General features: G+C 35.3%; 1 protein-coding gene across 1 annotated transcript in view; it reads left to right on the top strand.

Annotated features, from left to right (window-relative positions):
* MALRD1 (MAM and LDL receptor class A domain containing 1) overlaps nucleotides 1-17,531 on the top strand; it is a 290,211-nt gene that overhangs the window by 181,818 nt on the left and 90,862 nt on the right. Inside the window, exons 29-30 of the mRNA XM_074897495.1 lie at nucleotides 9,740-9,868; nucleotides 14,460-14,621. Coding sequence (XP_074753596.1) covers nucleotides 9,740-9,868; nucleotides 14,460-14,621 — 291 coding nt within the window. The remainder of the gene's footprint in view (nucleotides 1-9,739; nucleotides 9,869-14,459; nucleotides 14,622-17,531) is intronic.

Genomic DNA, 17,531 nt, shown 5'->3' with positions numbered 1-17,531 from the left:
ATGTTGGGATAGTCTCCTTGTCACAGACTGTCTTTTTGGAAGCTGCTGAATGGTATTCCTGGATCATGGTTCACCGTCAACACAATAAAATGATTGCCTCTTTGCAGAATGTACTCTTTATATAATGCACTCAAGTGGAGAGAGAGAAGAGGGAAGAGAAAGGCAGTCTGTGTGAGGATTTTTGCCATGAATATTAGAACTGTTTTTATGCAGTATGGTAATATTCAATGGTTATAGTAGAGTTTAATAAATATGAAGACTTATTGTACATGTGTTTTCCTTCAACTTACTTGCATACAGTGTGTTATACAAAGAAGCTACACACAGCATAAGGGAATATGCATGGAGATGGATTAGCTATGCACATTTCTTTGCTCTTCACTTACATAGCTGTAACTTACATAGCCCATGTGATACGAGGATTTTCAACTGATAAGAGAGAATCTTTTCACTACTTTCTTTTAAAAATTAATTAGTTACAAGCTTCTATATCAATAGAATACTACAGGTAACTTTATTTATTATGATCTGAGCTTCTAGGGGGGAGCTATCCTGCAAGGTTCATTTCCCTCAGGTCTCACTAATTTCTATGGAAGTGAAGGTCAAAAAGCAGCTGTGGATTTATTGGAAATGTGAGAGGTCTTGGAAATATTGTCAGAAGTAGAAAAAAGAAGGTTAAAAAGGTCTTATCAATTAGTTGTGAGAGGGTAAATTATGTTTCGATAGCAAAAATAATTTAAATTCTGAATCTGATATCTTTTTATTTTGCAGGTTTAATAGAAAAATATGAAAAATAGCAGTCACATAACAGCCAGAGAAAGATTGTTCTTAATATTAATTTATTTCTTGAATATTTACGTTTGAAATGTTTTTTCATCTTCTTGTACAATAATTCTTTATACAACTTTAGTGACAGACTATCCTATGTGACCTGAATTGAGTTTAGAGTGGTCATCTCTTGAGTCTTTTAATAACTGACTTTGACCATGCATGAGGTTATTTGCAGGCTAGAAAAAAAAATATCTGCAATTTTGCCTTAATAAAAGTTAAAATACCTATGAGTGTTGTAGAAAATAACCCCTAAAGATAATTTTTTTCTGAGACTTCTGACACTTATTTTTATGATAACATCTTCTAAATATCCTGTCAGAAATAAGATGTGGTCTGGTAACCTTAAAGAGCACTTCAAAAATTATCGATTGTTTTTTCCAACTGATGTCTCACTGTTATATAATGGTGAATCAAGAGCACAACTAGTTAGACATGCTGTTGCCAGTAGTCTGAATTTCATACATCTGTAATTTTAAAGAAAAGGAATCTTGTACTCCAGATATAAAACACAGACTGTAAGCATGGACACATACCTTACTCAGCCATATCATACACACTGATTTTGGCATCCCAAGGCACCACCTGAAAAAACAACAGTGAAAGATAAATGAAAATAAGTGAACCATAACTCTAAATTAAAATTCAACAGAAAATTCTAGAATAGTGAATTATTTAGTTGATTTATATATTTTTCCATGGTCTGGCAATTCAGTGTGATAAAAGTCCAGGAAGAAGAAAGAGCCATTACAGCTCCAGTGATCTTTGTGGCTGCCTGTTTGAGAACAGACTTCACAAGCTTTTTTTCTCATGTTTAAGGTAAATAGGATACACATTCAGTCATACTTGAAGTGGTCTTATAACTATATTTAGTTTTTAAAAGAAATCAGAATCAAAATGTCACAGTACTGCTGTCAATAGGAAATTGATTTACCAAATTGAGCTGAACAGAAAATTTCTTTAAAATATAATAAAGCTTACTTTGCATGGTAGTAAACTTTTTCTTTCCCTTTCTCCTCCTCATATATTTGTATTCCTCCCCATCTACAGTTTATGGCAAAGACCATAGGTGAAGGTGCTTCAATCCTTTGAACAACTTTGCTTCCATGCTCCTGTAAACAAGAAGCTTTTAAAGTCTCAGCAGAGAAATCCTTTCTCATTAGAATTCCATCCTAGCTTTGCAGATCAGAGAGAAAACAACTAAAACATCCTAGTGTTTGGGTGCGTAGGCCAACATTTTCATTTTTAAAATAAATCAGTGTTTTCTCTGAATCCTCAGCTATGTATCATGCAAAGCTTTACATTTAGTTGAGAATTTAGGTTCATCTGCTCAGACACTTGAGAAAAGTTCAAACTCTTATAACAGAAATATTAACAACAAACGTGGCCCTGAAGTGAGAGTGAAGGGAATTTGGGCAGAGAAAGCTGCCAGAGCTAATTTAGTCACTCAAGTTATACATTTGTATTCAGCCAGAAAGTATGTCCAGTTACCTGGGTTTTTTGATCGTTTTCTTTTTTTCCTCTTCAAAATATTTTAATGTTTCATGATGTTTTCTATGTGTTTTTATAAATAGGTCAATGTCAGGGTATTCTGACATGGAACACTGGAATTGCATCACCTGTCTAAAACTCCTCAGTAATTGTGCTGAAATTAATGATAAAATTCTTACTTAGTCTAATGTTTGGATTTTGCCTTTAGAAGGGCATTATTCTTTGATTTCAAGGTGAGCTGTCAATTTATAAATTGTTGATATCTATTGAAACCATTTCACTGTAGAGGAAGAAAGCTCATTTTGAGAAGTCTAGTAATTTTTGGTAGCTTTAACTTAAATCGTTTTAGTGCAACATACATTAACACAAATGTGCTTTATACTTTTAAAATTAAAATCTTACTGAACTCATATCTCATTACACTCATCAGAGGGTACAGATGACGCATAATTTGGTTCTATGCAAGAAATAATCTCTATTCTGGAAACGTGAAAGGCACAGCTGCCTTCCACGGGACATCCTGAATGCCCTTTTCTCCCTATATTTTACTGCTTGCAGGCTGCAGAAATAAGGCCTAGAACACCAGATCCTCACTCTTTTCTCAGTCCTCAGTGCTTCTCCCTAGTGCCTCTAGTATTAAGCCAAATATGGCAGCTCCCTATATGAGGGTACTCTGAGCATGAACTCCTTATCCTGCTGATACACTCTACACCAAGGCTGGTCTTTCAGTCTTAATCAAATATAAAATCTTCTGTCCTTGCTTGATGTGGGTTTATATACACCATGAAAACAGCACTAGAAGTTGAATATAATTTTTCTTATCTTTTATATTGCTTGAGCCAGAGCCAGCTGTACATTTCCAGAACTATGGATAAATTTTCTATTCTTCCTGTTTATTTGTGTCCTTATGCACTATCATACTATTTGGTCTGAGCATCTTTAGGAAGTCCATTGGCAGACTTTTTTATTTACAGGTGAAATTCTCTCCTAAGAGTCAATTTAATTTGTTAGATCTTCTGTATATGTCAGAGCCAATGTATATCTTTGAATTAAATCTGGCCTTTTAAATGACACATTCTGCGAAGAGAATTCCCAATGTTTTTTGAATTACAAAAGAACCTTATTCAAAATTATATCTAGCTTGCATGAGTAGAAACTTTTCATGTACTTTTCCTGCTAAAAGATTGCCAAGGTCATCCATGGACAGAAACGTTTATTGATGAGTTTGCTAATAGAGCTTTAATGTTCTAGAAAAAGTAGTGTAGAAAAGGGTGCTGAACAATAGGGGTAAGCAAATGAAAAGCCTGATGAAAATTGTGCTTCATAATTTCTGAACTTCAGAGTACTCAGTACAGTTGAGTTCCAGATCAAATTAAACCTTCTAGGAGCTTGTATTTCATATATTTTAATTCAAACAAAGAGTGAAACTTGGAAAGTAAAGTTCCTTTCACAGAATAATATTTTCAACAAAACATTTTTATTTTTTTTATCTTTGATTTTTTCCTACATCTCAAGTATTGTGGAAGAAGGGAGGAAAGTGATATAAGTACTCTCACCATACAACACAATTTAAATCACAAATAATAGGAAGAGGTGAATTTTCAACTGTAATTTGAAAACATTTCTACTCAGAAAGGACCTCAGTTTCTAAAAAGACAAACAGGGGGTGAAAAAGTCTCATTACCCTTTAAGATACATTGCATGTTTCATTTCATACTGTTGTACTGTTGAGAGTACATGCATTCCTCTTGTAGAGAAGAGGAGACTTCTGGCAAACAGCAGCTCAGTGTACTTGACCTTGAGTGACATGTTGCTTTTCAAAACAGCTCAAGGTCTTGTTCACTTCTGCCTTTAGCAACTATAATAACTTGGGATTCACTCTATGCCTTTTACAAGCATGTAGCACTGGTCAAACATAACCTCTGACAACCTATGTAAGTTGTAATGCAACACAGCAAGAACATCTCTTCTTTTTGGCTGTGTTCTTTCACGATCCAGTTCTTTCACGATAAATATTTTAAATTGGAGCAACATTTATTGTGTCAACCTAACAGACAATCTATGAAGCTTACTGGTGTCTATCAAACAAAAAAATTATTGCAGTTATCCGTTTTGCTTCAGACAATAACGATCTATAGCTTGTAAAGCTGATATTTGGCCTGTCTGGTTCTTTCCATGATTTTAGATATAATGGATATCACAGGAATATTTTTATCTTACAAAGTCTTGGTAAAAGAAAGCTCTTGTACGCAGAGAGTCAGAAAAACAGTCACTAGCCCAGTGTTGTCCTCTAGTAGCAAACTTAAAGGAAAGACTGATTTCATCAGTTCTTTCACAGTCAATCTTTTCCTGGTAACTGAAAAAAAGCATCCAATAGTGTTGTATTTATCAGTGATCTCCAAATTAATCTTGTCATCTCTATAAATTCTGTGAGTACTATATGGGCTAGTCTTTCACAGATAACATATACTGGAGACAGATATAAATACACAGCTTGTGATGTATCCACAGTAGAGTCACAATTTATTTGTGGTATGCACAGTGTGCATCTGTGTCTTGCCTGTTTTCTATGTATATACAAGCGCACACAGGTATTCTTACTAGGAAAGATCTTTGCTGGTATCCTGAGAATTACATTGTGAAGAACAAAATATGTAGAAATGAGCATGCAAAGGCAAGTTCGATGGCAACCACCATTAACATGCTTCTTTTATAGAGTTTCATGATCCAAAAGCCAAGCCAGTTCTATTGGTCTCTTAAAAACTACTTAGAAGATTATATGGCACTTTTCTGCATCAGTCCAAATTGCACTTAATTGAAAAGTAATAGTCTGTGTTTTCCTTTTTCCTTTTTAAATACTGACATTTCATTTGGATAGGGATTTGCATAACATGTAGTCAGTAGTTACTATTTTATCTAATATATATCCTGTGCTAGTTTCTTGTGGTGTCCTTGTTTTCAGGAAATGCTGCAGTTCTAAGGGAAAACCAAACAAATGGGTACAATAAACCATTAGCATTTTGTTATGCCATAATAATTGTTTGGGGTTTTTTTAATTTTTGAGAAACTTCCCCAAGTATTTACTGTAAGGCCAGAAAGGTGGTTTACAAGGATATGTGCTGTGGCCTGTCAACTTTGATCCAGAAGGAAATCCATAGTTTAATTGTTCCAATGATTCTTGTTAATCTGGTCATTTCTATGCTGATCTAAAGCTCAGTTGTTATCAAAAGCTATGAAATTCTTTGTGTTTTTTCTGTTTTATATTCTATATTATTTTGGTTTGTTTTGTGGTGGGGTTTTTGTTGCATATATTCTCTTTTTGTGGTCTTTTTGATGTGCAGCATATATGCATAGTCTTCAGACCCCACAAGGTTATAGACTGAATAATTGTAGGACAAAAGAGAGAAAAGCATAATGAAAAACAAAAATAACTTACCCAAGAAATGTGCAAGAGTACTGGAAATTAATAAATATTGTTGGAGCATCTGTTCTCATTAAAAAAAAACAAACACCTACTAACCCTAATTTTTATAGCTCTATGCTGTTCCTTTACCACTCATACTATGCCTGTAGACTAACACTCCATAACTGTATGGGTGTTTTCCATGAAGTACAATTATGTGTGGAACTAAGCAAACAATGGATTGTTCAGGATAGTGGCTAAACAAAAAATTTGGAAGAAGGTCAGGTCAAAAATGAACATTTATGGCTTTTTCATTAAATGCAAGTTTCTTTCTGGTCAACAGTTTTCTTAAATTGAAAGGTTTTCTATTGCTTTTGGATATTTTATCTTTCTTCAAAATTTTCATAGCATGTTCATAAATAAGCTTAGTACTTAACAAAAACATTTCATTCCCGGTAATTCCTTCATTTCCATTGCGTGATAAATCCGCATTTGTGTATTGGATATTTCAGTTTTTCATCTCTGACATTTTCATATATGGAATCAGCTCATTCTTTTGCTTGTTGTAGCTCACTGATCCATTTTAATGTTGTCGTTTCTCAAAGATAACTTCAGAGTAACACAGTGAGCAAAGTACAACTGATTTTTGTTCTTTAATTATAGTTTTTGTCCTAATTTGTTTGAAATGTATTCAACAGTATGTTTTTGTTTTGTTTTGTTTTAAGTTTCTTGAGCTGTCATTAGAAGAAAGAGGCGAGAAAGAAAATTTGCCATATTTTCTCACATTTTTTTCTGCTTAGAATATTTTTTCTATATGTTTGGATTTTCATGGAATGTTGTAAGAGAGACTATTGGGAAAAAAATATAAATAATATTACACTATATATATAATCAACCATTATCCAATACATGTTATCTTGCTGCTTAGCAGTGATCAAAGTACAACTGAGGAATATGATCAGTCAAAAGCTATATATTTTTATATGCAGTCCTACACAACAAACATATGCTCTGAAATAAGTTATATAATGAAAATTCCTCATTTTATCTAAAATGTCATCTTGAAACATATATTAAGCTGGCCATTATGAGACATCATTTTGCTATGTACTGTAACTTCCCAGAGGGAGGTTTGAATACTGTTCTTGGAAACATCATTCTCCAAATTCAGTACTGTTAGACAAATTCATATTTTGATAACTCTATAATTTTAATGACAAAATTAGAAATGAGCAATATAATATTTTGTATGTCCTCTCTTTTACTTTGTTCAAAGTGTTTTCCAACCTGTTGTTTGGGGTTTTTTTGTTAAATTGGAGCTCAACCCTCAGAATTTAGAACATATTTTCCAATATGTTCTTCATTATATTTTTCTGATTAAATAGAATTTTTATATTATATTTAAAGAATGTCTGGTAAAAATGAAACTTCTAAGTTGCAACTTCTGTGTGAACCTCTGTTTAGTTATCAGTGTTGTTGATGCTGAAGTGATATTTTGTGGTTAAAACTCACCGTATTTTGTGGTTTGATTTAGCTTTTATCTGGTGTAGGAGTTTTGGTCAGAATGTGTGTACTCTGGAAAGTTGATTTTTATTGCCACAATTCTGAATACGAGTTTAGAATATTTAGCTTGGCTATGCTATGCTAATACTGGTACATTAATTCTGAGAGGAGTTTTATTTTTATCTCTGCCAAAGGCTGTGGCAGAATCTCCATCATTATCATAAATGTAACCTGGTATCCCTAAAAATGACATATAAGCAAGGTCTTGCTGCAAAAGCATAAAATTCACAGATGTCACTCTGTGTTTGGACTTTACAGCATTCACATCTGTTGAGATAAAAGTTTTCATTCATTAGACTGTGTATGGATCACATATTTTATTTTAAGATAAGCTAAGAAATGAATGATATTCATAAATGCTCATTCCTGGTATGCTTGAAGTACTGTAAAGAAGCTTATTAAAAAAGAACAACTGTAATTAGTATTAAGTGCTAAATATAAATGATAGAATAGCATAACATTGTCTTGATTAAAGGTGAAAGGAGGTAAAGGTGACGTATATGATCAGTCACAAAGCCATGGATTTTCAAATGTTGTTCCCCTGGATGGTGATAATGTACCTCCTTCATGTACAGTGAAATAAGATGTGAAAATTATTGTACCCTAATGGCTCTACCATTAAATAATTTCTGTCATTATTGAAGCCATTGAGTAACTTATGGAAGTCACTTAATTTTCCAGTGCATCATTTTCAGTACATGGAATGGAATGGAGATAAGGGAGTCAGACTCTTCTCAGAAGTGTCCACTGACAAGACAGAACACAATGGGCACTTATTTAAAAAAAAAAGGAAACATCATCTGAACACAAGAAATTTACTATGGTCAAACACAAGCACAGGTTGTCCAGAGAGGCTGTTGAGTCTCCATCTGTGGATATGTTCAAAACCCAACTGGACATGGTCCTGTACAACCTGCTGTAATAGAGCAGGAGGTTGGGCAAGACGATCTTGAGAGGCCCCTGCCAATCTCAACTATTCTGTGAATGTGTGGTTTTCCAGAATTTAGGACAAACCATATTAATGTATTTTCAATTAAGTTTTATCACATCATTTGGGAGAGGCATAAAAACTGCCTTAACCATCACAAATGCTTCAGTCATTTTTTTCTCAAGAGTCCACTCTACTAAGGGCTCTCTGCCACACAGATTCTCTGTAAAAAGCCACCATAGCTTTTTCTGTATTTAATGCATCCATGGCAAGGCTGTTGCCTGTGGATTTCTTGACACCTAGTCAGACCAAATTGACAATGTAAAATTAAAAAACAGAACAACAAGACAGATATCAATTTGAAACTAGATTTTATTTATACAAATGCTCAGGGGCGCACTTATTTCAAAACTGAAAATTTAAGACAGGTCCTGCACATAACCAACCTTATCACTAAATTATTTTTTAACTATCCATTCTAAATATTTGAATTACATTTTAATGCTGTGTTGTTGCTCTATTTAATATTACCTTTTGTGCATGTTTAAACTAAACCAAAAATTTAGTTCTCCTTTACTATTTTGCTTCAATGAGAGTGTAGTTCCTCAGTCTGTAAAATTCTGTAAGCACCTCAATTTGAGGAGATTAATGCCCTGTCAACAATAAATTCCCCTTCTGAAAATATGGGTCTGTGCAAAGGTAAGCATCAAGGTGTTCTGTCCAGACCATGTTTAATGACGTGTCTAATTTTAGTCGTGTTTGAAGGAAAAAATAAAATGTATTACAATGAATAGAGTCAAAATACATTCTCCTAAAGGTCTTTATTGCACAACTTGGATCTCTAGAGTGAAAAACAATCTTAGGCTAACAGGAGTGCTTCTGAAATGTTACATTTGGGATTATCAGAACTGTTTCAATTAGTGCTAACTGAAATTATGCACCCAGTGCACTGAACTAAAAAATAATTAATAGAAGTTTCTTTACAGTCTGACAGTTCAGAGATGGCTGAATCTCAGCACTCTGGCTTTGGCCCTAGCACTTTATGTGCAAGTTACTAAGTTGCTCTCGTTTTATGACATGATTTTCACACACTTTCAGAGATGATCAAAAATTGTTTTAAAATAGGTCCTTATATTAAATACCATAAAAGGAATTTCTGGGCAGATCACATGCTCAGAGTAGAGGTTTTTCTAAACTCTTCAAAAAAAGTTAACTTATAAAGACTTTAAAAGTTTCAACAACTCACAGAAATCCTTTTTATAGAATGTGGACAACAAATACACTGGGGAAACATGCTGATGCTGAACTGAATTTTCTTCCAGGCAAAACATCCTACCCTGGAAGTTTTGGGAAAGGCCAAGACAGTAGTCTAGACATGCATAATGCACAGTTAAAAGAATGAGACCAAATACCATCTGCTGGAAGCAGTAAATCTCTGAAGTCATGGTGTACAATGGCTAAACAAGTGAAAAAGAGCATCCTTTGATTTAATTACAATATTGATTTAATTGTCCTGTTGGTTTCAGTTGGAGAAAATCCCAGGGAATGCCCTGCCCTCACTGATTTTGTGTGTGGGAGTGAGAATTGCATAGAGTCTCATTTCATCTGTGACTATAAACCAGACTGTGAAGACATATCAGATGAAGCTGACTGCAGTAAGTATCTCTTTGTCTATTAATGTAATCTCCAGTTACAATTGTAACTTTAAATTCTGTAGCATATTTTAGCTGAATTCACAGAGCTCCCCAGAAGATAATTACAAGCAGGTTGCCTGCTCCCCCAACACAGAAGGTCTGACATTTTCAGATCCTCAAAGACATTTGCTGCAAAAAGTATTTAAGTTGGATTTAGTTGCAAAAGTGTAACTTACTCAAACCAAAGATCAAATATAAAAAAACCCAAAAACCAAAAAACAAAACCACAAAAAAACCAAACCAGGAAAAAAAAACCCACACAAAACCATCTTAAGGACTAAAAACATATTTAAGGAATAAAATCCATGGGTTACAATAAAAATTAATTCTGAGAAGAAATGTAAACTCATTTATTAAGTTGAAAACATGTTGAGGTTTTAATGTTGAATGAAAGCAAATTCATGCACAACAACATTTAGACATGATTTTGCTATAAGTGATTATTTAAAAACAGGCCTGCCTTTTCTTTCAGATTAATCCCATCTTTGTGATCTGAGTTGTGCTACTGCAGAGCTATGAAAATATTTTCTTGCTATTACTCTATTACAGAACAGTTGGACAAAATCCAGTCTGTTTGTGTTTTTGCAGTCCTAGTGAATACTGAGACAAAATCTGTAGGTATTCTTTACTAATGCTGATTGAGATGGAAGGACACAGCTCAATTTTTAAAATCTGGATCAACTTAAGACTTTCCAGTTCAGACTTGAAACTCAAAAGCAGTAAAATATTGTGCCCTTGTTCCTGCTCCATGTCTTTGTTTATTTACAGTCACCATCCAGATCAGACTTTTGAAGTAGGAAGCTTAAGTGGTCCTTACATAGAGTTCAGTAATCAGTCTAATTCTTAATCTTCAGACTGGAGGGCCAAAATTCTGCCATAATGCAGATATGATCAAAATAATCCTTGGTAGATAAAGTAAATGCATCGCATACATCAATTCAATGTTCACATTGTGTTGAAGTCCAAGTATTCCATTGAAATCAACCAATATTAGGTCATCCCTTCAAAATCAAAGGCATTTTCTCTTGCATGGGGTTGCTAAATGCTTTGACTGGACAAGGTTACAAAAATAACGACCCTTTACTGTGTGATGCAAATTACATTGTTTTAGCCAGACAACAGACTTACAACCTGGAATACATGTGAAGATGTCACTGTAGGAGATTTAACTTGGAGTTTCTCCCTCTTTATTGTTTTCATAAAAGTAAATAACAGTTCTGAAGTACATATGCTGAAGCTGGTTTCTCTATTTCTGGCTTCTATCTACTGCAGTGCTTTGCGTTCCAGTGAATTTTGAGAATCATATTCATAGAAATGAATTTATGTTGAACAATGTTTAAAAGACTAGACCTTTTTTCAAGTAGATCCCAAGAAAGGAAGACAGATAATCTGTTTTAAACAAATAATCTCTATTTATTGTATATAATATTCATATTTTTTTCAGGAGTTAGACAATGTGCAGCAAAATACTCTGTAAACTCATCCTTGTAACATTTTACAGACCTAAATTATAGTAAATCTGAATTGTTGTCCAGTGTAAACTGTTCTGTAAAGATATTCAGAAAACTACCAATGCACTTAATTTATTATGTAAATATTGTAACAGTAACTTCAATGGTGGTGGGTGGGGTGGGGGGTGGAAGTGTGTCCTGTGTTGTCTGGAAGTACTGTGATAGCATCAATCCTCTTTTCTTAGTCAGATAATAGATGGAAACATTTCAGGCCATAAATGATCTTGAATCGTAGAAAAGCAACACAGTCTTTGCTATACTGAAGAAAAAGTATTCCAAGGGAAGAAAAAAAAAAAAAAAACAACAACAACCCCCCCCCCCTGATATTCACTTTAAATAAATAAAGTAAAATATTCTTTATTGTAGATGAAAAGGCTGTAGTTACATCAAAATGTTTTTAGCAATCTTTAGTCTTGCTGTTGCTTCAGAACTGACAAAATATCAAGTTAGCAATAGAGAAGAGATACTGTAATCTGGCATACAGAATACCCAGATAAGCTTCAGGTATAAAATTTCCCTATCTGCTATATCTTAGTTCCAACAAATGAAGCCTTGCATTTGGGTAAACACAACTTTTTCCTGAGTGTATGTATATCTTATGGATGGGAACAAACAACAGTGGTGGGCACATAATACCTTCTAGATATGGAAATCTCACTTTTTAATGAAAAGGCAGTGGGAGCTGCTTAATCACAAAAGAGCAGAACAGGCACAGAGAAAGCCCTTCACAGTCTAACCTGCCCCATCACAACTGGTTATAGCCACATTTGTCTGCAATTTTTCCTTTTCTCTGAGCTCAAGGTCCTAGCTTATTTCACATTCTACTATAGTTTTATATCAATGTAACTCCAAAGAAGTAAATGGACCACAATCTACTCAGCAGCAATTCCTCTGTGCTGGATTTACAACAGAATCTGGATAAAATGAATTGTATCCACGTAGGCTGAGGAACTTCTTTTTCTTAAATAAACTCACAGAAATTACTTTATGCTTCATTCAGTCCAGTCAGGCAATCTTGCAAAATTTTTTGTTCTCTTTCAGTAACCCACTGAAAGTACCAAGGTGAAAAAAGCACACATGAAAGCAGTTTCAATTTTCATGAATTGCAGCCAATTATACACCCAGATTTGATAAACAGCAAACCTCAGTGTTGATGAACCAACTAGAAGAGTGCTTGAATTATTGAAATAAAAGCAATTTTTCAGATAAATGGAAGAGTTCTCTTCTGATGGCTTCTAAATAGGCTCTATTTACCCATAAAATCAAAAGTATCCAGCAGGTGCAGATAGGTCACATGAGTCTGTCAATACTGTTCATAAATATCTATTCATAATCGCCATTTGATTCCACTGTTAAGATAAAATAAGTGTAAAATTCCTGAAATCAGATAATCTATTATGAATAATATAAATTCCAAATGCATTTGGACTTTGATCTTGTTAGAACTGTACAAGAAAATTTTACTACTTTTTTTGATTCATGGGTTCCCTTCTTTGCCCTACCTGCATGTGAGGGTGTTTGGTGTTGGAGTTAGGCTTTATTAGGCTTCCATGATGCTTGTAATGCAGTGTCAATGTGGATGCTCAGTGAATTTGTGTGTCCCTTTCATGATTCCCAAAGGCCATGCTGTGAATATCACTAACACAAACACAGAACATTTGAGGTAGGAAGGCACCTCTGGAGATCCTGCAGTTCAACCGTCTGCTTGTAACAGGGTCCGCTGCAATGGGCACCACTGAGAACAGTCTGAGTTTATCTTCTTTACTCCCTCCCAGCAAGTATTTATACACACTGATACAAACCCATTGAGCCTTCTCATCTACAGGCTGAACAGTCACAGCTCTCTCAGCCTCACCTCATAAGAGACAGTTCAGTCCCTTGAAACATGGTAAGAGTACAGTACATTACAGAACAGTACAGATCCTTCTCCTAGCATTCAGTGGGATATAGGTTATTCACTGGATCAAAATCATTCTTCCTTTAAAATATTTGTCCTATACACTTAACTGAAGTGACACACTTTTACAGAAAAGCAGGTCCACAGGGTTACAGAGTGTATGCAGATCTTGGCCATACAAAACAGGTTTATGATAATTATCACTTATTTTTACAAAGATTGGCATCATTTGTTCTTGTAGAGTCAAAGTAGAAAATAGGGAAAAAAACCAAAACAGATTACTAAAAATAATTAAATCTATTCTTTTTATCTGTATCCTTTATATGTAGACAGTGATGCATAAATAGTTGTATTCTAATGTTGTAGAATAATTCTAGATAAAAATACACACTCTAAATCCTCAAATCCATTTGAGGTTTTGAAAGTCACAGGCAGACCCATTTCTCAAATTAATGACTGACTGGTATTTAATAGTTTGAAACCTTTTCCCAGAGTCCTCTCACAAGAGTAGTTGTGTAGTTGCTTCTGTTTTATAGATAAGGAAAAGACCTTTTATAGATAAGGAAAAGAGTTTGGGATGTTATTTGATTCATCTCAACTAGAGTATTTATATAGTTTTGTTTATTAATTACTTTTCCAAAGTCGTCTGAAACATCAAAGGCAGATCTAGAAATGGGAAGTTTAACAAAGATCTGAATTCAGTCAGTGTCCTAATCACTAGAACTTCTGTCTCATTATAAAACTGCCTTCATGCATAACACTCACAAGGATTAGTCAACATATGTTCATGAAAAACGCCACTGTGGAGGTGGAGTCCAGTTGTGCTAGCTAATTTGCTGGGAATCATTCTGTCCATTCACCTTGAATAATAACTAAAATTGATGAAGTCATGGGTTTGTCCTTAAGACTTACATGGGCATATATCTGTAATAAAGTTTAAGACGGTTATATCTGCTTGGGAAGAAAAGGGTGAATTTTTTCTTCCTTTACTAACCACCACGTATGTTTTATATCAGTACACGAAACACAGAGAATCATAGCATTAGCCAAATTGAATCCTTTCCATTACCATGTGCAGTATGTTCCTTATAGCCTTTTACATAAAAGAGCTGGAATGATAATTTACTTCTTGCTATATTTTCAGGTTACTACACAAGTATTCCTGGAAGCTGTAACTTTGAAACACGAGATCAAGAATGGACCACTGTCTGTGGATTAACGCAAGACCTTAGTGATGATTTTGACTGGAATATTAGCAACAGTTCTGAAACAGGACAAATGGATCCTGATACTGACCATACACCAGGTACTGGCATGTGTCCTACATCACTTTTAGGAAAATAAAATATTCATTGACTAAAAAAAAATCCATAGGTAAAGTGACAATTTAACAGGAAATCTCAGTGTGATCAGCTAAGATTATTGTATACACAGACAAATCAGTGAGCAATTAGAACAGTTCAAAAAAACAGTTTCAACGAACATTTAAAATGTTCACTTTTATGTTAAAATTTCAATAGAGGGTATGTATCACAAAAACACCATGCAAAAATTATATTAAATTTTTTAACATATTAAGCCTTGTCATTTATATTATCTAGTAACTTCTAGTTCTGTCTGAACACAAAATTAAACAGCCTGGCATAGTAGCCTATTACCAACCTTTTTAATCACTGCTTCAGCAGCACTGTAATTTTATAGATTGGTCTTTTCAGAGTGTTCCTGATTATATCATTTTTTGTACTCCACTTCAGCTTGATGCATTTGTTTAGTAATTTCCTAGACAATGAGCTGCTAAATATAATGTGGAGATACTAATTAATCATCACATCTGGGACACAACAGACCTCTTTCTACAGCAGCACAGCAAGCCTGTACAAATGCAGTTACTGTCTCCAAGTCTGCAATGAATCTATTAATTAAGGGTCTATTTGAAAACTTTTAAAGAACAACATATATGAAAATTTTAGTACAATAAAAGAGGATATATTCAGCAGTAATCATAGGTCACTAAGATGATTATTGCTCAGGTATTGGTCAGAAGTGCTGTAACAATGAATCCATGCACTGCTGAACAGCTGTAAAACTTTGGATAAACAAAGGTGTAAATAATAGTTCAGCCATCCATTTCTCTCAGGTCATGTGAGCACAATATGTAGAGCTTATATTAAGCAGCATCTTGACTGAGAAAATCCAATGACCCTGACTGTGCTGTAGTCAATCTCTGGAAAACCTTGTTGTTTTGTAGGAGTTTTTATAGGCATAAAAATATCAGATTAGTGTTTCCAGTATCATCTTGCACCCAGACAAAACAACATTAGGACATCTTGCTAACCTCTAACTAACTCACATTTTTCTGAGAATGCAGATTAATCTGTTGTTATCTTCCCCTCTCCCAATCACCAGCTCTGCATTTTTCTCACCAATCACTAGTATTTTGTTCGTTCCTTATAGAAGTCACTTGATTTAAATAAAATCTCTGTACGAAACCTTGTGTGTCAAGCCCTAATACTGGTGGTTTTTGTAAGTGTATCTGCAATATGAATAGAAAACATTGGACTGATCCTTGTAGAAGATGGTCATCTAATAAGGATGAAGAAAAGTAGTCTTTAATAATAGTAATAGACCTTGCACTGCCTGGTCCTCTGAGTTGGAGGTTTACAAGTGTGGGAACAGTGACTTTCCGTTTGTGGACACTAAGGGGTCAGCTGTATCAGTTGAATGTTCACAAGTCTATGGGACTTGACAGGATTCATCCCAGAGTTCTGAGGGAGTTAGTGGATGTTATGGCAGGACCCCTCTCTATCCTCTACCAAAGGCCTTGGGGAGTCTGGGGAGGTCCCAGCTGCCTGGAAGCTAGTCAGTGTTATTCCCATCTACAATGAGGGAAGGCCCAGGAAACTACAGACCTCTTAATTTAACCTCCGTTGCTAGAAAAATTATGGAGAAGGTTATACTGTGTACTGTTGAAAGGCATTTAAAGAATAATGCAGTCATCAGGCACAGTCAACATGGGTTCACAAAGGGAAATTCCTTATTTAACTAATTTGCTATCCTTCTATGCTAAGGTCACCTGCCTAGTGGACAATGGAAAGGCAGTTGCATTTTTTATGGATTTTTGTAATGTTTTTGATACTGTCCCTCACAGCATCCTTGTGGACAAGTTGTCTGACTGTGGTGTGAGTTGGTTCATGGTGCACTGGGTGAAGAACTGGCTGAAGGGCAGAACTCAAAGGATTGTAGTGAAAGACACTACGTCTGGCTGGTGACTGGTCATCAGTGATGTTCCTCAGAGTTCAATTCCACAGCAAGTTCTGTTAAATACATTTATCAACAATCTGGATGCAGGAATGGGATGCACCATTATCAAGTTTGTTGATGATACCAAACTGAGAGGTGCTCTTGACTCTTGAGGGACAGGAGGCCTTGCACAGGGATCTGGATAGATTCAAGCATTGAGCAGTGATTAATGGGATGAAATGAAGTCAAAATGCTGGATTCTGCACCTAGGATGGAGTAATGCTGAGCACAAGTATAAATTGGGACAGGATTAGCTGGAGATCAGCCCTGCAGAAAGGAATCTGGAGGTGCTGGTTGACAGCAGACACAATAAGAGTGAGCAGTGTGCCCTGGCAGCCAGGAGGGCAAACTGCATCCTGGGGTGCATCAAACACAGTATAACCAGCTAGTCAAAAGAGGTGACTGTCCCACCTGATGCAGTGTTGGTGCGGCCTCACCTGGGGTACTGTGTGCACTTCTGGGCCGCACAATTTAAGAGGGATGTGAAGGTCCTTGAATGCGTCCAGAGGACGGCAACAAAGCTGGTGAAAGGGCTGTAAGGAATGTCCTGAGAGGAGCGGCTAGGGACTTTGGGCTTGTCTAGTTTGGAGAAAAGGAAGTTCTGACGACCTCATTGCTCTCTACATCTTCCTGAAGAGAGAGAGATGGTGAGTTCTTCTGACTGGTATCCAGTGATAGGATGCATGGGTATCATTCAAAGCTGCACCAGGGGAGGTTTTAGACTGGACATGAGGAAGCATTTCTTTATCAAGAGGATGGTCAAACACTGGAACAGGCTTCCTAAAGAAGTGATAGATGCCCCAAACCTACCAGTGTCCAAGCATTTGGGCAGTACCCTTAACAACACACTTTAACTTGTTCAGTCCTGAATTGGTCAGGCAGTTGGATTAGATGGTTTTTATAGGTTCCTTACAAC

The sequence above is a fragment of the Athene noctua genome, chromosome 2, assembly GCF_965140245.1.
Source record: "Athene noctua chromosome 2, bAthNoc1.hap1.1, whole genome shotgun sequence".
In the NCBI taxonomy this organism is placed as follows: Eukaryota; Metazoa; Chordata; class Aves; order Strigiformes; family Strigidae; genus Athene; species Athene noctua.
The sequence above is the reverse complement of the archived record's forward strand: the minus strand, read 5'-3'. Positions and strand labels throughout refer to the sequence as shown.